The sequence below is a fragment of the Apium graveolens genome, chromosome 3, assembly GCF_009905375.1.
Source record: "Apium graveolens cultivar Ventura chromosome 3, ASM990537v1, whole genome shotgun sequence".
Taxonomy (NCBI): Eukaryota; Viridiplantae; Streptophyta; class Magnoliopsida; order Apiales; family Apiaceae; genus Apium; species Apium graveolens.
In genome coordinates this window covers 7,134,378-7,158,400 of record NC_133649.1, presented here as the reverse complement: position 1 = coordinate 7,158,400, position 24,023 = coordinate 7,134,378, and the positions used below count along the sequence as shown (strand labels likewise).

Below are 24,023 nucleotides of genomic sequence, written 5' to 3'. Positions count from 1 at the left end.
AATTAATTATGTGTCTTAAAGAGCTTTACTCCCTAAGAAAGTTCAAGAGAGCATGATGGGGTGCCTGCTTTGTCTCTCCTTTTAATAAATTAGGGGCTCCATGGTCCCCACAAACACTGCTTCGAAGGTATTTGCCCATGATACCATGTTGAAAACTACAGATATCATGATCCAACATTATTCCAACGAAGCTAAACAGCAAACAGGTATTTGTATGGATCAGTTAAGCTACTGTATGCCACTGCCAGCAAAGAGGCAAAGATTGTCACATGCAACATATGTAGGTCTATCCAATTAAACATCATTTATGTAATGATACGCCCCATATAATGTTATTATTTACATATAAATATGCATAACAAATAATTGCTCGACCAAAGTCAGAACAACTCAGAACACACACACAAACAAACACACACAGACGCAATAAAGTACAAACCAATTAGCAAGACTGGGGGGCCAAGTAACTCAAAGTGTATACACATGACATTAATCCCCTGATATACATTTCATTCCAGTTACTTGATCAAGAATTGTTTCTTACAAATTAACCTTTTTCGCAACTTTGTAGCATCTTGAATTACAAATAATTCACCTTGAATTTAACAAACATACATTGATTCTATTTTTCGTATTGAAAGGGGACACTTGCCATTTAATTTACCACAAAAAGAAAATGACTTTATCTCGACCACGTGCAGAACAAATCAATAATTATTCTTTACAAAAGACATTAGCAGTGGATTAATGGATCCTTTCTGACTGACCGCTATGATGCCGATGCAGCACGATCTGCTTCTATCATGGACTTAATGTAGTATTCACCAGCCTTGTACGATGACCTGACCATTGGTCCAGATGCCACATATCGGAATCCCTGAAAAAAACAGAGCACGATTAAACGCAACCACAGGCATTAAACTTACCATTTTGGCCAAACTTAAAAATTAAGATAGATTGGCCAAATTAAAAACCAGCTAATTAACTAAATACTCAAAAAAAAATATGATGCTTTCTAAATAAGTCATCTTGGGAATATTATGCTGTTTTATCATTACAAGTTACAACTATAGTCTCATAAATCAATATAGTAAACCAATGACTTACTCTTACCTTATAAGTTATTATGCATGACAGGCTTTATCCCAACACTCAGATATGAACCAACATCCATATGATTAGTTTAAATGAATTATAATAAGCAACATATATATATGAGAAGTTGCTAACTTCTAATATTAATTAACAAGAAATTGGATTGGTCTGTACATGCATCTAAGCTCTTTTTCTGGAAGAAGGCCTAGGCAGTGGCCCATAACTATTAGTATTAATCAATGAAACCCGATTAAAATGTATAACGAAAATAGCAGTTAGCTATATACTCCATTATTCAATAAATTACTGAAATCGCATAAAATTTAAATGAGATTGATACAAGAAAAGACATGGTACAAAATTAACAAGAAAAGCAAAAGGACAAAAACATAATGCAAGCAGACCACAGCTATAGCTCAGAACAGGGAAATGTAATGTCTACCAGGAATGAACAAATAATAGCACCAAAAAACTTAAATTATAAGTCAAGAACTACCAACTGATTACCCAAAATTTTGAACCACCCGCATAGAGAAAATACTATTGTTATCGCCCATATTGTGGCAGCCAACAAAACACAAAGGACCAAATTATACCGAGTTAAATTGAAATTGCAAAAATACTGGAACTGGAATATGTTATTCATGATTTTATAAGCTACCATCAACAATCTAAATGAGCAAACTTGTCAAAAGGTGCTAGAACAACATACACAAAGACTAAATTTTTTTTTCGAGTTTTAGAAAGTGAAGATGTATGATGCAAATGAACTAATAATAACCATATGCCATGCTTCCTGTAATTTTGTTAACACTCGAACCAGTAACCCCTTGATAGTTGGATATATTATAGTACGTTAACTAGAAGATACAAGTTAAACATCTATTGGTATATATCAACTCATTCCAAACAAGATACATTAATGATGAACAGAAAATGCATACAGCATCATGTAAACAAAAGAAAATGATGACGAGGGGAGGCAAGTAAAAGATGCTTACCAACCAAAAGCACTGCACATAATATAACCCACAATACACTGAAAAAATACAGGTAAAGCATATATATGGAATAGCATAATAAACAAATGAAATAAATGTAAAAAATAATATATGCAAGGTATAGTATCCGATATCTTTCTTTGCACCATCCTAGGACCAAGGGGGATTTCTGCGGACTCAAAAAAGCTACGAAGCCTAATGTCAACTGGATGTTTTCACATTTGGCTAACAAGATTTTTTTCTTTAAAATACTCTAGGATACTCTATATTTATTTGACTTCAAAGTTCTATACTAGTACATAATTATGTATTACATTATACACGTATATACATTCCAGTACATATTAAACAAGATTAAAAATGCAGGAAAAAGGAAAAAAGAAAGAAAATTTGATGAAAAAGCAAAGAGCAATTAGACAAGAAAATCAACAAAATATTTCGAAGACAAAGAAATCTTAGACAAACCATTTCCATGCCAAGAATCCGATACTTCTCAAAAGCCTCAGGAGTTATATATTCTGATACAGGCATGTGGCGCTTGGACGGTCTCATGTACTGACCGAACGTGATCACATCAACACCTGCTGCCCTCACCTTCTCCATGGTTCTTACTACTTGTTCAGGTGTTTCACCACACCCCAACATTACTGATGTTTTAGTCAAAGTACCAGCAGGAGCATATTCTTTGGCCTTCATAAGGACATCAATGGATTGCTTAAAATTAGCACGGTGGTCTCGAACAGAACTTTGTAGCTCTTCAACTGTTTCAATATTATGTGCTAAAACTTCTAACCCAGATTTTGCAACTTTCTCTACACAGATTGCATCTCCACGAAAATCAGGAACTGCACAATTCAAAATAGAGTAGTTATTATCCATAAGAATTATGTGACTGAGGGATTCTACTTCCATACCTCAGTATTTTCACTTAAAACAGATATCACAGAGTATCGAGCAATTATTCTTACCCAAAGCTTCAATCAACATATTGGGCTTCAATAACTTCAACTTCTGAACTGTCTCAGCAAAATGACCACTTCCTTGATCGGGCAGATCGTCACGATCCACACTAGTAATAACCACATAATCCAAACCCCACGATGCAATTGCCTCAGCCACATTCGAAGGTTCATTAGGATCCGGTGGTGGTGGAGTTCGTGATGTCTTCACATTGCAAAACCTACAGAGCAGAATAACATACTGAATAATAACTCCTTTTCATTGTAGGGTACAAGAAAGTTAGGACTTAGGATTAATCACACATGCATCCAAGATGCAATCCTGTCTGTATAAAATATACTGGTCAAGCAATAATCAACTTGACCTCTGTAGACAAGAGAAACTTGATCGATTGTATAACCCGAAAACAGGTTAGTGAGAATTTCACCACACATAAAAAGCAACAAATGAGATAGTCACCCAACACCTCACGGCGTAGCGGTATCTCCCTCGCTTCCCTTACGGAATGTTGAGGGTTCGAACCTTGTCAAAGATAACATGGGTGTGTGAGTGTGTTTAACTATCAAAAAAAAAGAGATAAGTCTATCCCTCATCTTTTTTATTAGATTGTGAGATGCAGGATTATGACTTATAACTCAAAGTGTTTACTAACGAACTTTTTATCCACAATAAACTTTTAGAGTCAATCATTAAATTTTAAAATCAGATTTAGACTTCAACTCTATAATAAGACTCCATGAGTATCATGATAAATAGACCAATGACCTTTTGATCTAATGGTATTCCTTCCTCGCTCCTCTTACCAGGGGTCAAAGGTTCGAATCTTGTCAAATACAAGATGTGTGTGTTACTTGTCAAAAAAGGAATTACCATGTAAAATAGTAAAAACATGTATTTCTACACGACAAAACCTGATATACTATTGGAGAAACATCACAAAACGTTTTCGCTATAAACAAATATTTAGGCTAAAGAGATTCAACAAACTGACATGTCAGCTTGGTGAATCTTTGTGGCCATGACTCCAAACTCTTGGAATAACACTAGGTGAAACTTTGTGGCAACGACACTTCTGTTAGGACCTATCCAGTCCTTATATTTGTATATATATATATAAAGAAATGAATTCTTTTATTGATAAACACACACACAACTAGGTGATATTCGAGAGACCACCACTCTCCACAAACACACATAAGTCAATCTTATTTCTTCCTCCCTCAAACATATAAATGGCTTCCCTATTTATAACCCCAATCTCAACTCACAATCCCTAAATTAAAGCTAAAATATTATTATTCCCACCAAATCCTCCCTTTGAAATCCATAACTGATGCACACACTAATTATTCAGATTCGTAACTGACTTAATATTTATTCTATTTATTATGTTTCCTAACATTACCCACCGCCCAAACTTGAACCTTGTCCTCAAAGTTCAAATGAGAAAATTGTCTCATTCTTTCTTTTTCCTTTTCTTTCTAATCCAGAACCCCTGCCTCTCCGCCAATAATTTTCTAAATTCCTCCCAATTACAAGAAGGCCGCTGATATTCCCCGCAATAGTCCAAGAACAAAGGATCATTTCTCAAGTATACTACAGCCGACCATACCTTCTTAGTTGGTGTTGAGAGGTTTACTAATTCAAAATAGCTGTCAAAATAACTTTCAGCCTTCAACGACCCACCTTCAAGTTTTAAGCCTTCGAATATTTCAAGTCTTTGTGACAAAGAGTACATGGATGAGCTTGGAGGCGATGAGACATCAAACAAACAAGTCTCTTGTTCTTTGTTGTTGCCACTATTAGAATTTAATGGAGTCTGCCCTAAAACCTCCAATACTGGTGGTTGCTGATGAGACCTTTCATCTTCTTGAAGTTTTCCAAAATCAATTTTTTGAAAATCTGATTTAAGTTCTCTATCATTCGCTTTTACTCCCTTCAGCTTCTTCTCAGTTTCGTGGACCGACTTCTGGGCCTGTTCCAAGCCTTGCGAATCCTCACGAGCAGACGAAAATGGTCCAGTAGTCTTGCGACTATAGTTGTCCATTTTTGCAAGTATAGCAACCATACCTTCTTTGAGGAAAGAAATGTCAATTTGAAACTTTTCAATATCCAACTTCAAAAATTTTGCTTGCATCTTTACAAAAAAAAAAAAAAATCCCTGGAAGTCGTCGATTCGATTTTCAACTTATTTTGCAGTTGTCGTTGCCCCAAGAACAGAGGTGCTCTGATACCACTGTTAGGACCTATCCAGTCCTTATATTTGTATATATATATATAAAGAAATGAATTCTTTTATTGATAAACACACACACAACTAGGTGGTATTCGAGAGACCACCACTCTCCACAAACACACATAAGTCAATCTTATTTCTTCCTCCCTCAAACATATAAATGGCTTCCCTATTTATAACCCCAATCTCAACTCACAATCCCTAAATTAAAGCTAAAATATTATTATTCCCACCAAATCCTCCCTTTGAAATCCATAACTGATGCACACACTAATTATTCAGATTCGTAACTGACTTAATATTTATTCTATTTATTATGTTTCCTAACAACTTCCTAAGTCAATATCCAATAAACGTTAGTCATCTTTACACTTGTCATGGAAAATGGTCTAACCTAATTTACGTGTATGGCTGACCAAAATAAGTTCATGGTAGACCTCCTCCAATCTGGACTAATCAAGAATCGATTGCCTGTGTAACAAGAACCAGAATCACCAGATAGCTTCAAACTCGGCAAGTTCCAAAGAAACCCAATGACAAATGGTGATAATTTCAAGAAGACATGTGTGCAAGGCCAGCCCCATTATTTCGTTTTAGTCAATTGATCCCACTGATTACCATTCACCATAAATACCATTTTAGTCAATTGATCCCACTGATAACCATAGATAGTAGTCATAATTTAGCTTCATTAAGAAACTAAGGGAGCTAACGTCACACCCTTAGATAATGTTGTGGATTAGTTAGTGTAAGCTTCTCAGATGCTGCAATTCTGTCCGTTACTAAGTATAGCTTAAAACAGACTCGTGGAATGTATCCTAATATAATTCAGCCAATGTAACATACTTACACTAATTGCCACATCATTTTCATTAATTCAAACCGAAACAAAACACTAATATCAAAACTATAACCTATATTTCCGCAACGCAAACATCATCTATAATTCAAACACGGTATCATCAAAAAAATCTAATAAATGCAATATATATTAGAATCACTCGCCTGCATCCACGAGTACAAGTATCACCGAGAATCATAATCGTGGCAGTCGCAGTCCCAGTTTCGCCACCAGACCAACATTCCCCCAAATTCGGACACTTCGCCTCTTCGCAGACCGTATGCAACTTCAATTCCCTCAATTTCTTCTTAATATGCGTATACTTTTCGCCTCCCGGAATCGATTCCTTCATCCATTTCGGCTTCGGCAACGGCTTCTTCTTCGTTCCGACCTCCACCGAGTACTCCTCGTCGGAATTGAGTTTGATAAAGTCGGTCAGCGTCGGCGATTCGGCGGCGAGGCGGTGCCGGAGAGATTCTAGGGTTTGGCGTTGAGAGCTTGATTGTTCAATTGAAGGAGATGAGGAGAATGAGCGAGATGATGTGAGTGTAGAGAGATAGAGATAGAGAGATGGTTGATTAGGTTTTGATTTTAGGGTTCGTGCTAATAAGCTGATTCGAGATTGCATTTTTATTGAATTGTTATTTGTTTTGGTTAGATTTATAGATGCATATGTATGTGTGTGTTTTTTATGCAGAGAGAGAGAGAGAGATTTTTGAATGGTGGTTGGTTGAAGGTGGTTTGATTTGGGGGTGAGGATGGTGTGAGATTACGTGGCTCTCAAGGTCCATTGATGCTTATTGGGTCGGAGTTTGATCCTTGTAAGATTGGGCCTATTTGTCCTTGCCATTTGTCATGACCCGACCCGGAGATTAGAATCAATTGAGTTCGTTAGAATTGGCGGGAAAGGATATTAGTATAAAGTCGGTTAGTTAGGGATTAGAAAGTATCTTTTGGGAGCATATGTCTGTTAATCTGTATCTTCTTCCCTTTCTGTCATTCTGTAACAAACATTTCTTCACTAATTCATAATAAATACAATTCCATATAGTTCAGTTCTTGACAATTGGTATCAGAGCTCTCGATATCTCGGAATCATTTTCGTTGCAATGGCGAGTAACACAAGAGCGAAGAATTCAGATGATCTATGGCGAGAATTGGATAATCGAATTCAAGAAGTCAATAATTCGTGTCACAAGAAAATTACTGAAAGCAATTCGATGATAGAGAATCGCTTAATCGATAAGATGGAGCAATTGATGTCGTTGGTGTCTGGGTGTGATGCGAAGATTGAAGCCTACAACGTTTCAATGGAGGAAAGGATCAAAACTAAGATTGCTGGGGTTTTCAAGAATGCAAACCTGGAAAAGACGGTGGGGCGAGATGGTGAAATGTTGGTAGATCGAACACCGTTGCTGCTACAAACTCCGAGCAACTGAAAGTTCAAGAACAGGGTCGAAGAGGATGTTGGATCCAGTAAGGAAAGGGATAGAGGTCCTAAACCATTTCTGATTCATCCACCAAGATTGGAGTTACCTTGTTTTATGGGTGAGGATCCAAGAAGTTGGATCAGGAAATGCAATAAATTTTTTGTGCTTCATCAGGTTAGTGATTCTTGCAAAGTAGAAATGGTAGAATTGTATCTAGATGGTAAGGCTGATATTTGGTACCAAAGTTTTAAGATGGTGAACGGTAGAGTTTCTTGGGATATTTTTTGCGAATCTTTGATGAAGCGTTTTAATAAGAATGGGGGATTAGATGTTCAAGAGGAGTTCAATAAACTAGTACAATATAATTCAGTACTTGAATATGTCGAAAAATTTGAGGAACTTAAGGCATTGGTACTGTGCAAGAACAACAGGTTGGGGGAAGATTATTTTATCTCAAGTTTCATTTCTGGATTGAAGAATGAATTGAAACCAATGGTGAGATTGATGAAACCTAAGTCTCTGTTGGATGCTATAGAGATTGCACAATTTCAAGAACAGACTTTTGAGGTTTTGGTTAAGAAACAGGAGTTCAAGAAGAATAATATCAGTAATTTTGGAAAATCTGTAAGTGAGAAGAAAATGGAGGGCAGGGGTAATGTTGAAACTAAAAAGTCTAATGTTAGTAATAATTTCAAGAGGATATCACCTGAGGAATTTCAATATGGAAAGAATAATCACTTGTGTTACAAGTGTGGGGAGAAGTTTTATAACGACTCGTATACTTTTATATTATTTAAAAGTGTAATTATTAAATAAATAATTAAATAAAATATATATATTGGTTTTGATCGCTATGTGTTGTTTTATTATGATCCCTGTGTGAATTAGGGTGTACCAGGTTGTTTGTATAATTAGCTGTTGAGTCATATTGAATCGTTTTCACTTTTAAAAGTGAATTTAGTACAAATTTATTTGCATAAATATTTGGAATGTCTCTAAAATTGTTTTTATGGTTTTATAATTATAATAATTATTTTTGAGATTTTATAAAATTTAGAAATCAATATTTCATCAATTATTTAGCCTTGTATGATTTTCTGAGTGCCTTTATTTGTAAAATTCGTATTTAATTCTAGAATTCTTCAAAAAATTTTGAAATTTATATTTTATTAAGTTTGGAATATTTTGAGAATTTTAAAATTATTTCGGAAGTTTTTCGCCTTTTAATTACCCGAACGTCTATTCGTTAATTAGCAAAATGCGGGTTTGAAGTGCGTTCCAAAATTTATTTAAAAATTATAAAAATTTCGTATATTATTAATTTTAATTATTTTGGGAATTTTGAGATTTATTTGCAATTATTTCGATTTGTTTTATCCGCAGAATATATCGTTCAAATCAAGAATGCGGTGTCGGATTTAAATAAAAATCAAAAGAAACCAGATATTTCGATCATGTTTATCCCTTCCTGAGTCAATCTCTACAGCCCTCTTATCTCTCTCTCTCTTCTCGATCTTACTCTCCCTCTCTCTCGCCTGAATCTCTCCCACTCCGCATCTCTCACCGGAATCTCTCTCTACTCTCACTCTCGTCTCTCTATTTCTTCCGCTCGATTCTCTACAGCTCCCTGTACTCCTCCTTTCGTGGTAATTGCTACTGTTCTTCATCTTTTCCCCGCCGACTGTTGCCGCCGGTTCACCGGCGAGGCGACAGTGGTGGGGTGTGTGCCTGACTGTCTGTTTATGTGCTTCGGTTGGATTATTATGTATATACATATATAATTTATATGTGTTTCGTGTTGTGGGCGTTGGGTGTATGCGGGGGTGTTGTTGTGCAACCGCCGTGTAGTCGTCTTGTCGTCTGCTCCTTTTGACCCGTTCTGCGTTGTTTTGTTCGATTCTTTATGTGGTGCGTGTTGTTACACGCGTTGATTTTTTAGAATTATTTTATTGAATTGATTATGTTATTTTCTGCAGAAAACGATATAATTAAATTCATGAAATAAATGTTTTATTGCGGGGAAAATTCTAGAAATTAATTGGTGAAATTTGTGATGGAAGTCCGAAATTAATCGAATACCCGCAAATTTTACTGCCGTCGGCGATGAGTCTCGGCGAGCCGACGGTGGACTGTGATGACGTTGTTCCGAGTCCTACAATTTAAAATACAAAATACGATTTAAAATCTAAATTTTGAATAAAGTTATAAAATGTGAGTTAAGACATAAAATGCAGATAATAATGAATCATTGGTGTTTGTGAATTTGAGAATTGACAGTGTTGACTGGAATCGGTGGTTGGGAATTGTATTGTGTTTGGTTTGAATTGGTTGTGATTGATTTGACGTCGGGATGTTCGACGGGTTAGCCGATAATCAAAGGAGGTGTTGTCTGATTTCCGGAGAATTTAATTACGGAAATACGAGGCCGTACCCAATGGCTATCGGAACGTCGATCGATTATATGTAACTATTTTGTACGAAATCTGATTATGTGTTGTGATGAAATACTTTGCGGAAATCAATAACCCTAATTTCTTAAAAGGATGAATATGCCTATTTTCTGAAAACGAACACCGAACCGACTTTCGAAGACGTGAACCCTAATTGATACGTGTATTATAATATTGAATATGTTACGAGTCGGATTTTATTAACGTTCAGGTAGATTGTTAGCGAGGATATGTCAAGCATAATCGAAGGTCTAAATTAGGGTATTTCAACTTTGTAGGTTCTAGTCGGAAGGCCCAAGAGTTGGCATCGGATAGTCTAGTGGACCCTCGACGAGCTCAGTAAGGTTCCAACCGAAGGACCTGAGTGTTAAAGTCGAATCCAGGGTAATCTAGTGGTTAGACATTAAAGCCTAAGCGTCCGTGTCAGCTAAAGGTCAATCGATACTATTTGTAAAGCTCTGCAAGGCAAGTACCCCTGAACAAATCTTTTACAGTTCAGTACTATATGAATAATTGTTGATTTACATTTACGTACTGGAACAAAATGATTTAAGTTACGTATCCCCTAGGTTTCAAATTGTTTTGTTAACTTGGTTTTGGGGGAAAAGTAACTTCTGAAAATACCTATCTCTAAGTTTTGAATAAAATGAAAATGTTTTGGGAAAATGTGTTGTGTTATAATTGTTTTAACAAGAGATAGGTAAGTGATTTGGAAAACTGGATAAAAATGATCAGATAATTGGATGAGTGTGCGCAGAAGGCCCGTAAAGGCCTGGAAGTTAGCATAAGAGGCGAAGTGGTTGCGCACCCTGTTATAACCACCAGCCCAGCGTGACAGAGACCTAGCTAGTCTCTGAGTTCCGGAACAAGTTTCATAGGATAGCCTGATCAGCTGTCTCACTAGGGATCATCCAATACTTTTATATCTGAGCAAGTGATTTTGAGGTTCCCGGAGAGGAACAAATTGTATAAGTCCTGTGATGGGACAAGTTTTATAGGTCCTGTGATGGGACGAGTTTTATAGATCCTGTGATGGGATAAGTTTTATGGTTCCCGTAACGGAACAAATGAATTTGGGTCCCCGTAATGGGACAAATGGTTTATGGGTCCTGCGATGGGACGAAAGATTTTAAAATGAAAAAAGCATGCTAAAATAGAAATTGATATTTATGTACAGCACACAACTAATGATTTGGTTTTACAGAGCATGCTAGTTTTGATATCCAGTTCACACATGTTTTACTTGTTTTCTAGCAAGTTATGATTTCTGTTCCTATAATTGTTTATCATAAACTGTTTTTGATTATTATTCATATAGTGGTACTGCTGAGCAATTGATTGCTCACCCTTGCAAAATGTTATATATATGTATTGCAGATACCTAGGAGATTCTTCAGTGGTAGTCGGGGCAGAGTTCCAGTTCCTTCCGTGTCAGGCTCCTCTGAGGTAGTTGTGTTGGACCCAAGCGGGTCTGTTGAGTTGCTGAATAAAGATAGTATTGTTTGGATTGTCTTTAGTAAGTTGGTTTTTTGGTGGTTGTAACCTAAGTCATACTTAAACCTGGAAAAGGTCTTGGTAAAGGGGGTCGAGATTATGTATAATTAATAATTTGGGTTATATTGTTTATTAGTATTGTTGTTGGTGACGTCAACTCCTGACCCCGGGGTTGAGGCCGTCACAGTTGGTATCAGAGCTACAGGTTTGAGTCCCTGATTTAGGTTAGAAATAGAGTCAGAAGAATGCAAGATAGATATGAGTCAGCAACTCAACCAGAGGAGTGAGTCTGTGAGTTTAGTCAAGGGTTCGAAGGCGTGACCCTGATGTTTGTTGGGGATTGGCTGGAACTGCCCTAGGTTTTAGTAAGTTTTCCTTATATATAGGGATCATTGGTAAGATCTAGTTGAGGTTTCTAGTTTCTTTTTCTCGAGCAAGCGAATCTGACCGTGAAAGTTCAGGTGGAAGGGTAATAGTTAGTGGCTGTCATGACAGCCGAGTCTTATAGTGAATATGGATCAGTACTGGGGTTTATACCTTGAACCCTTATATTTCTTTCCTCCGAGGTTCTATAAATATTTTGGGGCAAACAATACATATGATGTGACTATTTGTCTGTGTGATAAAGGGTCTGGTGGGACGCCACCGAATTATGTGTTGTAAACTGTATGGTACTAAGATTGGCTATCTTATGTACTTGTATGGTTGCTCTCAGTCATATCCGCATTTCCTTCATATTTCTTTTAGAATGAATCATCTTGATTTCGGAATTTTATTTGGTATTTTATGGTAATAACTTTCCTTCGGTAACCACTATGATCAGACCGTCCTAGTTATGGAAAGTAAACGAAGAATTGACCGTTAGGAGAAATAAAAGTTCTGTATTCGGTTGCTATAACGACAGTAGAAAGGATTGGCAATCCATTGGCGAAGGTTTTCGTCTTAGAGAAGTTAATTCAATTGTACGCGAGTCTATGGAAAATGATAGGGAACCGCCTTTAAAAGAATGGTTGGCTGAAACTTGGACTAGTAGGCCTATCAAAGGTCCTTAAGTTGACCTAGTTTGCGAGTTTGTTTGTTGGTAATTTTGGCGGAAATAACCAACCCCGTTTTATTAGTTGGTTAGTGATACATATGGTTATTAATATGTTATGTGTCATAGTATTGTGAACCGTGGAGTGGAGAGGTGGAAGAGGGTTAGTATACTTGTTGGTGGTTTGGTTGATGTTGATGGGTTGATATGGTTGTTGGTTGATGGTTGGTTTCGGCTTCAGTCCGACTGGTAGTCAATAATATAGAGGAAATGCTGCCCAAATTTCTGGAAAATACCCTACTTTTAAAGCTACAACGTATGCTATGATATGTTACTGATGTTTCTGTTGATACTTTAATTGATCAATTAAAAGAAAGAGTTGGTTAATTATACCAACTAATGTTCAGTTAGATAGAAGTCGGTTCCAATTAAAGTAAGTCAATTTATGACGTGATTTTCAGACCTGGAAACAAAGAACATTCGATGTGTCACATGTGGTCATAAGGGTCATTTTTCGTCGGAGTGCAATCCAGAAAATCCAAGAGTTACTTATTACAAATGTGGGAAGGTTGGGCGTATTACAAGGAGTTGTGGAACGGTTACTCAAGGTATTACATCCCAAGGGCTAATATCCAGCATAGTTAGAGGCAGAACTTCCAGAGTGACCAAAAGATCAAGTGTTTAGAATTCGGACATAGTGCAGCTGATCTGACACTCTTTGAGCTAGAGGAGTTTGACATGATTTTAGCAACGAATTGGTTGTTCTTTCATAAGACAGAGATTAATTTAGGAGAAGCGAATAGTAAAGTGTATGGAAGTCAGTAGTAGGATGAGTTTCTAAAGGAAGGAGCAAGATAAGAAGCTCTTCCAATTGTGTGAAGAAAGTACTTAATAAGCTAAAGAGATAAAGTAGATCCACCTTGTGTAAAGATTCGAAGAAGATAACACTTAAGCTGAAGGAAGTTGAGTAATATATAATTGCCTTGGAATCTCTTTGAAGGCCAGTGGGGCGAAATAATTAGTTCGATAAATGTAAAAGATATTAGTGAGGAAAATGAGCATACCGGATATAGTCCCTTGGTTTACACCAGGGATGTTGCTAAAAAGAAGAATGAAATTATGAGAGTATGTAATGATTACCGGGAGTTTAACAAAACGATGAATAAGAATGAGTTTCCCTTTATTGAGAGAAAGTGGGAGTAGAAATGTTGTTACATCCTGAGTAAATTCAGCGCACCACGGACGTAGTGGTGTTGATTCGAAAAAGGGTTGACGCAGCTTGGGATGGACAAAGAAAGAAGATGGATTTGCGTTGAAAGAGTATGGATATAAAAATAGGATCATGGGTATTGATAAAAATTTCACCTTGAAAGGAATTGGTTAGGTTTAGTTAGAAGGGGCGAGTTCAACCCTAAATATATGTAACTGTTGGAGGTATCGAGGAAGATAGATGAAGTACTCATGAGTTAGCATTGCCATTACAATTGCAGCAATTTATAATGTATTCTGCATGTCATTGTTAAAGTGATATGCTCTTGATTCGAACCAAGTTGTTGAGTAGGAGCCAATGGGCTCTCATCCAAATTGTTCTGCGTGGAATGATCGACCCAAATCCTAGATCATCATGAGCAAATCCTTAGGAATGAATTTAAATCTATAGTAAGTATGCTTTGAACGAATCCTCGAGTGGAAAAGTCCACTTAGGAGTTAGAGTCAGATATGCTTGACAAATATCCTCGTGTATAGTTAGACCGGATTCTGAGGATAGAATCTTTTTAAGGGGGGAAGGATATAACGACTCGTATACTTTTATATTATTTAAAAGTGTAATTATTAAATAAATAGTTAAATAATATATATATGTATTAGTTTTGATCGCTATGTGTTGTTTTATTATGATCCCTGTGTGAATTAGGGTGTACCAGGTTGTTTGTATAATTAGCTGTTGAGTCATATTGAATCATTTTCACTATTAAAAGTGAATTTAGTGCAAATTTATTTGCATAAATATTTGGAATGTCTCTAAAATTGTTTTTATGATTTTATAATTATAATAATTATTTTTGGGATTTTATAAAATTTAGAAATCAATATTTCATCAATTATTTAGCCCTGTATGATTTTCTGAGTGCCTTCATTTGTAAAATCCGTATTTAATTTTAGAATTCTTCAAAAATTTTGAAATTTATATTTTATTAAGTTTGGAATATTTTGAGAATTTTGAAATTATTTTGGAAGTTTTTCGCCTTTTAATTACCCGAACGTCTGTTCGTTAATTAGCAAAATGCGGGTTTGAAGTGCGTTCCAAAAGTTATTTAAAAATTATAAAAATTTTGTATATTATTAATTTTAATTATTTTGGGAATTTTGAAATTTATTTGCAATTATTTCGATTTGTTTTATCTGCAGAATGTATCGTTCAAATCAAGAATGCAGTGTCGAATTTAAATAAAAATCAAAAGAAACCGGATATATTCGATCATGTTTATCCCTTCCTGAGTCAATCTCTACAGCCCTCTTATCTCTCTCTCTCTCTCTTCTCGATCTTACTCTCCCTCTCTCTCGCCTGAATCTCTCCCACTCCGCATCTCTCACCGGAATCTCTCTATACTCTCACTCTCATCTCTCTATTTCTTCCGCTCGGTTCTCTACAGCTCCCTGTACTCCTCCTTTCGTGGTAATTGCTACTGTTCTTCCTCTTTTCCCCGCCGACTGTTGCCGCCGGTTCACCGGCGAGGCGACGGGGGTGGGGTGTGGGCCAGACTGTGTGTTTATGTGCTTCGGTTGGATTATTATGTATATACATACATAATTTATATGTGTTCCGTGTTGTGGGCGTTGGGTGTATGCGGGGGTGCTGTTGTGCAACCGCCGTGTAGCCGCCTTGCCGTCTGCTCTTTTTGACCCGTTCTGCGTTGTTTTGTTCGATTCTTTATGTGGTGCGTGTTGTTACACGCGTTGATTTTTGAGAATTATTTTATTGAATTGATTATGTTATTTTCTGCAGAAAACGATATAATTAAATTCATGAAATAAATGTTTTATTGCGGGGAAAATTATAGAAATTAATCGGTGAAATTTGTGATGGAAGTCCGAAATTAATCGGATACCCGCAAATTTTACTGCCGTCGGCGATGAGTCTCGGCGAGCCGACGGTGGACTGTGATGACGTTGTTCCGAGTCCTACAATTTAAAATACAAAATACGATTTAAAATGTAAATTTCGAATATATTTATAAAATGCGAGTTAAGACATAAAATGCAGATAATAATGAATCATTGGTGTTTGTGAATTTGAGAATTGACAGTGTTGACTGGAATCGGTGGTTGGGAATTGTATTGTGTTTGGTTTGAATTGGTTGTGATTGATTTGACATCGGGATGTTCGACGGGTTAGCCGATAATCAAAGGAGGTGCTGCCCGATTTCCGGAGAATTTAATTACGGAAATACGAGGCCGTACCCAATGGCTATCAGAATGTCGATCGATTATATGTAACTATTTTGTACGAAATCTGATTATTTGTTGTGATGAAATACTTTGCGGAAATCAATAACCCTAATTTCATAAAAGGATGAATATGCCTATTTTATGAAAACGAACACCGAACCGACTTTCGAAGATGTGAACCCTAATTGATACGTGTATTATAATATTGAATATGTTACGAGTCAGATTTTATTAACGTTCAGGTAGATTGTTAGCGAGAATATGTCAAGCATTATCGAAGGTCTAAATTAGGGTATTTCAACTTTGTAGGTTCTAGTCGGAAGGCCCAAGAGTTGGCATCGGATAGTCTAGTGGACACTCGACGAGCTCAGTAAGGTTCTAATCGAAGGACCTGAGTGTTAAAGTCGAATCCAGGGTAATCTAGTGGTTAGACGTTAAAGCCTAAGCGTCCGTGTCAGCTAAAGGTCAATCGATACTATTTGTAAAGCTCTGCAAGCAAGTACCCCTGACCAAATCTTTTACAGTTCAGTACTATATGAATAATTGTTGATTTACATTTACGTACCGGAACAAAATGATTTAAGTTACGTATCCCCTAGGTTTCAAATTATTTTGTTAACTTGGTTTTGGGGGAAAAGTAACTTCTGAAAATACCTATCTCTAAGTTTTGAATAAAATGAAAATGTTTTGGGAAAATGTGTTGTGTTATAATTGTTTTGACAAGAGATAGGTAAGTGATTTGGAAAACTGGATAAAAATGATCAGATAATTGGATGAGTGTGCGCAGAAGGCCCGTAACAGCCTGGAAGTTAGTGTAAGAGGCGAAGTGGTTGCGCACCCTATTATAACCACCAACCCAGCGTGACAGAGACCTAGCTAGTCTCTGAGTTCCGGAATAAGTTTCATAGGATAGCCTGATCAGCTGTCTCACCAGGGATCATCCAATACTTTTATATCTGAGTAAGTGATTTTGAGGTTCCCGGAGAGGAACAAATTGTATACGTCTTGTGATGGGACAAGTTTTATAGGTCCTGTGATGGGACGAGTTTTATAGATCCTGTGATGGGATAAGTTTTATGGTTCCCGTAACGGAACAAATGATTTTGGGTCCCCGTAATGGGACAAATGGTTTATGGGTCCTGCGATGGGACGAAAGATTTTAAAATGAAAGAAGCATGCTAAAATAGAAATTGATATTTATGCACAACACACAACTAATGATTTGGTTTTACAGAGCATGCTAGTTTTGATATCCAGTTCACACATGTTTTACTTATTTTCTAGCAAGTTATGATTTTTGTTCTTGTAATTATTTATCATAAACTGTTTTTGATTATTATTCATATAGTGGTACTGCTGAGCAATTGATTGCTCACCCTTGTAAAATGTTTTATATATGTATTGTAGATACCTAGGAGATTCTTCAGTGGTAGTCGGGGCAGAGTTCCAGTTCCTTCCGTGTCAGGCTCCTCTGAGGTAGTTGTGTTGGACCCAAGCGGGTCTGTTGAGTTGCTGAATGAAGATAGTATTGTTTGGATTGTCTTTAGTAAGTTGGTTTTTTGGCGGTTGTAACCTAAGTCATACTTAAACCTGGAAAAGGTCTTGGTAAAGGGGGTCGAGATTATGTATAATTAATAATTTGGGTTATATTGTTTATTAGTATTGTTGTTGGTGACGTCAACTCCTGACCCCGAGGTTGAGGCCGTCACAAGTTTGGACAGAGCCATGTTTGTAAAAATGAACAATATACTTTCATGTTGATAGATGATGCAAAGGAGAAAGAGATGAGTAGATGGGTAAGTGAGTTGGAGGAAAATGATTTGATAGAAGGAACTGTGACTGAGGTCTCTCGCAATGCTCTTTCGGACAGCATGATGAGAAAAACCATAACCTTGGATGGAGAGATTAAGGGAAAATATGTTAAAATTTTGGTTGATACTGGTAGCTCTATAACCGTAATTGATTCTAGGATAGCTGCAAAATTAGGAATCAAAGGAGTTACTAAGGAAAATATTAGTGTGAAATTGGCAGATGGTAGGACAATCACAAGTAATTTGGTAGCTCCTAGATTGACCTGGGGAGTGCAGAATTATAAGTTTTGTTGTGATATGAGAATAATGGGTATTGGAAGTTGGGACATGATTGCTGGAGTTGATTGGACGGAACAATACAGTCCAATTTTATTTGATTTTAAAAAATTATATCTTAAATTGAATGCTAGTGGCTCTTCATAGGAACAGATGTTATTGCAAGGGGTGGTGAAAGATGGAGCTTCTATTAAATTGGTTAGAGGGAAAGAACTAACTACTTTCAATCAGGAAAGCATCAAAAAGAAATTCTTGCGAGAAGGGGAGTTGGCTGCAACTTTTGCTGCGGGTACTGCTAATACAACTATTGATAAGACATCAAGTTTTAATAATGAAGCAAGTCACAGCAGTACATATGGATTACCAGGTAACATTCTGAAACTGTTAGATGGATTTGATAAAGTTTTTGAGATACCTAAATCATTACCACCTACAAGATCTGTAGATCATGAGATTCCATTAATGTCTGATGCTAAACCATTTAAGTTGAAACCATATAGATGCCCTCACTCTCAAAAAAATGTAATTGAAAAATCAGGTACAAGAAATGTTGACGTCTGGAATTATTAAACCTAGTAACAGTCCATATGCTTCGCCTGTGATATTAGTTAAAAAGAAAGACAATACTTGGAGGTTTTGTGTGGATTATAGGCATTTGAACAATATCACAATCAAAGATAGATTTCCCATTCCTAACATAGATGAATTATTGGATGAACTTTTTGGAGCAAAGATTTTCTCTAAATTGGATTTAAGAGCTGGTTATCACCAGATATTGGTTAAACCTCAAGATACAGCTAAGACTGCATTCCAGACCCATCACGGCCATTTTGAGTTTATAGTCTTACCCTTTGGTTTAACCAATGCACCTGCCACCTTCCAAGCGTTAATGAACCAAGTGTTTAAGCCTTATCTCAGGAAATTCGTTTTAGTTTTTTTTGATGATATACTTGTATATAGTCCTGATTTAGGGAGTCATGAACATCACTTGGAATTGGTATTGTCTCTGCTGAAAGAAAATCAGTTATATGCAAAATGATCCAAATGTACTTTTGCTAGCACTTCATTAGAATACTTGGGGCATTTGATTTCTAAAGAGGGAGTTATTATGGACCCTGCAAAGGTGGAAGGAGTCCTATCTTGGCCTACACCTAAAAATGTGAAGGAGTTAAGAGGGTTTTTGGGGCTTTCAGGATATTATAGGCGTTTCATTAAAGGATATGGAATTATTTCCAGGCCTTTAACCAATTTGTTGAAGAAAGATGGTTTTCATTGGGGGAAAGAGGCTGAAGAATCTTTTACTCAACTGAAACAAGCTCTATGTTCAGCTCCTGTGTCAGCTATGCCAGATTTCTCTCAACCATTTATATTAGAAACGGATGCTTGTATGAAGGGTATGGGAACGGTTTTGATGCAGAACTCTAGACCATTGGCGTATTTGAGTAAGTCTTTTAACATTAGAAATTTGGGTTTTTCTGTGTATGAAAAGGAATTACTGGCTTTAGTTATGGCTGTAACCAAATGGAAGCATTACCTAGTGGGAAATCACTTTGTAATTAAAACATATCATCAGGCACTTAAATATTTGTGGGAACAACAATTACATACATCATTACAGTATAAATGGATGCGAGGTTGTTGGGTATGGATTATGAAATTCAATACAAGAAAGGTTCTAATAATGTTGCTGCAGATGCATTGTCCAGATGTGTAGAGCAAACTTATGATAGATCTGACATTAGTGCTGTTGAATTAGTTGCCGCAATTTCATCAGTTCAACCAGCTTGGATTCAACAGGTGATTAACAGTTATGATGGTGATGAGGATTGTCAGTCTTTAATTAGCAAGTTGTTGCTGAATTCTACAGACAGTGATGGTTCTCAATTTGTACAAGGTCTTATTAAGAAGGAAGGGAAAGTTTACGTGGGAAAGAATGCAGGAGTCAGAACTCAGATTATCACAGCATTGCATTGTTCAGCCTTGGGGGGTCATTCTGGTCAGAATGCTTGTTTACAAAGAATTAAATTGGCTTTCTATTGGCCACAAATGAAAGCAGATGTAATTGATATTATTAAAAAATGTGTGATATGTCAGAGAAGTATGAATGAGCATGTTTAGTATCCAGGGCTTTTGCAACCTTTAGAAATTCCTTCAGAACCTTGGAGACATATTTCTATGGATTTTGTGGAACAAATGCCAGAATCTGAAGGTATGAATGATGTCCTAGTGGTTATCGATAGATTATCCAAGTATGGACACTTCATTGCTATCAAACATCCTTTTACGGCTGCTGATATAGCTGACATATTTCTGGATAATATTTTTAAGCTACATGGGATGCCAGCATCAATAGTCAGTGACAGGGACAAGGTTTTCACGAGCATATTTTGGACAACTATGTTTCAAAAACTAGGAGTGGAGTTGCATTTCAGTTCTGCATACCATCCCAGTCTGATGGTCAGACGGAGAGACTCAATTAGTGTTTGGAATCTTACTTAAGATGCTTCACTAGTGAGCGACCTCACAGTTGGAGGAAGTGGCTCCCAATGTTCAAATTCTGGTACAATACATCATTTCACACCAGTTTAGGATTGACTCCTTATGAGGCATTATATGGGGTTAAACCGGTTCCTCTAAATTTTGGATCACTTCATGATATGATCATTCATGCAGCTCAAGATCTGTTGCAGCAAAGGGTTCAGGTATTGCAAACACTGAAACAAAATTTGACGAAGGCCCAGCAGAGAATGAAGTATTTTTCTGACTTAAAAAGATCCGACAGGGAGTTATTGGTTGGAAACTGGGTTTAATTAAAATTGCAACCTTATAAGCAACAATCTATTGCTATCAGAAGCTCACTGAAGTTGGTTGCTAGGTTCTTTGGCCCTTTTCAAGTTTTGCAGAAAATTGGCAATGTAGCCTACAAGTTGAAGCTACCAGACCATTCTAAAATTCATCCGGCGTTTCATGTTTCTTTACTTAAGAAACATGTTGGAACTGCTCCAATCACTGTTGGGAATTTGCCGGAATACAATCAAGACGATTTGATAGCATTGGAGCCAATGTTAGAACTACAAAGGAGGCAGATTATCAGAAATTCCAGGAATGTAGTACAATGGTTAATTCATTGGAAAGGAATGGAGTCATTTGAAGCTTTTTGGGAGGATGCATCTTTCATTCAACAACAATTTCCACAATTTCAAGCTTGAGGACAAGCTTGTGATAAGGAGGATGCATTGTCATGACCCGACCCGGAGATTAGAATCAATTGAGTTCGTTATAATTGGCGGGAAAGGATATTAGTATAAAGTCGGTTAGTTAGGGATTAGAAAGTATCCTTTGGGAGCATATGTCTGTTAATCTGTATCTTCTTCCCTTTCTGTCATTCTGTAACAAACATTTCTTCACTAATTCATAATAAATACAATTACATATAGTTCAGTTCTTGACACCATTCCGAGGATGTTCGAGTTATTATTTTTAGAGTATTTTGCATGTTTGTGGCCAATAAAATATTTTTTTTGCACTTTTGCTGGCCAATATTATAAATCTTACATTATAATTACTGAAATTTAAAAAATTAAAAAAGATAAACGACTTCAGTTTACAGTAGTTAGTTAAAGAGCTGCATTGTTATTAATATAATCGTATGAGTATTGTGATCTTTAATATTTCCTGTCAGAGGATCTCCGGGATAAGAGCATCTTCAACGACATTAGTCTATAAGACAGTATTATATATATATTAGCTAAAAAAGTACTCGTCCAAACCTCACACATGTTAGCAATATTTTTACATATCTTTTATATTGTCTTCTATATTTGTTGATCCTAGATTCACGTGTCTAATTTAAACATCTCTCTACCTAATTTAAACCTAAACTCGTTGATACATACATATATTTATATTATTTAAAACATATATTTTAAAACTCTTATTTCATATTTAATATATGTAACTTTAATACTTATTTTAAAAAATATAATATTATATTATAATAAACTATGCTTCACTTATAATTTCTATATATTTGTATGTAATGTTTCTATATATTAATTTTATTATACCTGTACTTGTAATATTTTTTTTTTAATTTTATAATATTTAATTTAAAATATTTACATAAATATAAAAAAAATAAAAATATCGTCATTAAATATTTTTAATTTAAATAAATGTTTTATTTTCAATTGTATTGAATATAATTAGCTTAAATTTATTTTAATTGTATCTTTAAAATTAATAATAAAATAATATTATAGACATAGCTAATCAATATAGCTAACATCATTGGAGTATAAACCCTTACAAGTTCAACAAAATTTTAGCTAATTATATTTTAGCTAACAAGTTTACCTAATACCCTTGGAGATGTTCTAACATCTAAAACTGTTAGTTAAAATTTTATTGAACCCGTAAGCATTTTTGCTCCAATGGCATTAACAATAATCATTAGCTATATTCATAATTTTATTCCTTTTTATTAACTTTAAATATATAAATAAAAAAGTTTAATAATTTCCTTTTTTTGAAAAGGAGTTTAATTAATTATGTTTTATATTAGTAGAAATAAAATAATATAATTAATAAAAAAATATTTGTTATATTATTATAACATTTTTGTTAAGTCACACTTTCACTGTAGAGGGGGTGAATACAGTGTTTATTACAATCAAATCGAACTTCAAGAACTTAAGTAACAGAAAACAAACTTTATTGAAACAATAAATCTGTTACAATCTGGAACTGTTATCTCTCAGTGATGAACAAAATATCACGAGAGCTGCTAGGGTTACAGTAAATAATATTCTCGATTATGATAACACTTATAGTGTAAACCCTATGTCTGTGTTTATATATTACACAGTTACAAGATAATCGCTAATTGATATGGAATATAATTCTGCTTCCTAATATATATCAATCAGATATCTTTTATTCCAAGTATTCCATTCTTTATGGAATTCCTTCTTCATGCATATCTCTTCTTATGTTTATCTTGATCTTCTTAACTTTAATCAGCTGCTGTCCTTATCTGATCGTCCTTCAGCACTTAAGTTCTGATATCTATCTCCTGATGTTTATCTCCTGATAACATAAGTACTGATATCCCTTAAGTCCTGACGTCCAGTATAAGTACTGATCAGTTAAGTACTGATTTGTCCTGTTCAAATAAGATCTGAAATCTAAACATAAAACATATTAGCCATGACATTATCAAATATATATAACAATCTCCCCCAACTTGTAAATTAGCAAAATATACAAGTTTAACAGATATTTGATGATGTCAAAAACATTAAGTACAAATGCATGAGAATTAGACAAGATAACTACAACTTACAGTCCTTAAAGCTTTTACCAATTCAACTTCTGATAACAACTTTAGTCTGTATAAATATCAGAATTTAAGCAGTTGTAGATCTTCGACTTGGCTTCATCATTTTCTGATCTCTCTGATGTCAGGAGTTGTTCTGAGATAATTCTTCAACAAACATTTCTCAGCATATCTGAGTTCATCAATCATTCTCCGTTTGACATCTTTAAGCTCTGCAGTATCTTCACCAGTTTGAAATATTGCAGCTCTGAGATCATTAATCTTTGCTTTTCTCAACTCCTGATCTAGTCTTATGACATAGGCTTTGTCAGACTCTAGATTAAACTCAAGCCCCTTAATACCAAGATATGTTCTGATCTGTGCAGTATTAGGCTTCATATCAACAATATCACCATTGTGATTTCTGTACTTTGGAACATATATGTTGTCAGACTTAACAGAATAAAGTCTTTTCTGTCTCTGAATCTGTTCTTTCAAATAGTTTGCAGCAGTCCCTGTCAATCTGTCATCCACTTGAAGTAAGAATAATACATGCTCCAATTCTTCAAAATACTTCAATGGAATGGCATTTTTTCTTATATGATATACCCTACCATCTGTCATGAAAT

At 35.7% G+C, this 24,023-nt stretch overlaps 3 protein-coding genes across 3 annotated transcripts; 2 read left to right on the top strand and 1 right to left on the bottom strand.

Moving 5' to 3' along the window:
- Window positions 1–478: 478 nt before the first annotated feature.
- On the bottom strand, window positions 479–6,897 carry LOC141711542 (lipoyl synthase 2, mitochondrial). Its single transcript, XM_074514075.1, has 4 exons — window positions 6,298–6,897; window positions 3,065–3,276; window positions 2,562–2,941; window positions 479–877 (listed from the first exon to the last, which is right to left on the bottom strand). The coding sequence occupies exons 1-4, from the start codon at window positions 6,759–6,761 to the stop codon at window positions 770–772; spliced, it is 1,164 nt and encodes a 387-aa protein (XP_074370176.1). The 5' UTR covers window positions 6,762–6,897; the 3' UTR covers window positions 479–769.
- Window positions 6,898–19,185: 12,288 nt separating this feature from the next.
- LOC141713804 (putative mitochondrial protein AtMg00860) lies at window positions 19,186–19,637 on the top strand. The gene is made up of 2 exons (XM_074517377.1): window positions 19,186–19,519; window positions 19,567–19,637. Exons 1-2 carry the CDS (start codon window positions 19,186–19,188, stop codon window positions 19,635–19,637), a joined length of 405 nt encoding a protein of 134 aa, XP_074373478.1.
- A 615-nt stretch (window positions 19,638–20,252) lies between these two features.
- On the top strand, window positions 20,253–21,286 carry LOC141713803 (uncharacterized). Its single transcript, XM_074517376.1, has 3 exons — window positions 20,253–20,526; window positions 20,667–20,779; window positions 20,981–21,286. Exons 1-3 carry the CDS (start codon window positions 20,253–20,255, stop codon window positions 21,284–21,286), a joined length of 693 nt encoding a protein of 230 aa, XP_074373477.1.
- Window positions 21,287–24,023: the final 2,737 nt, after the last annotated feature.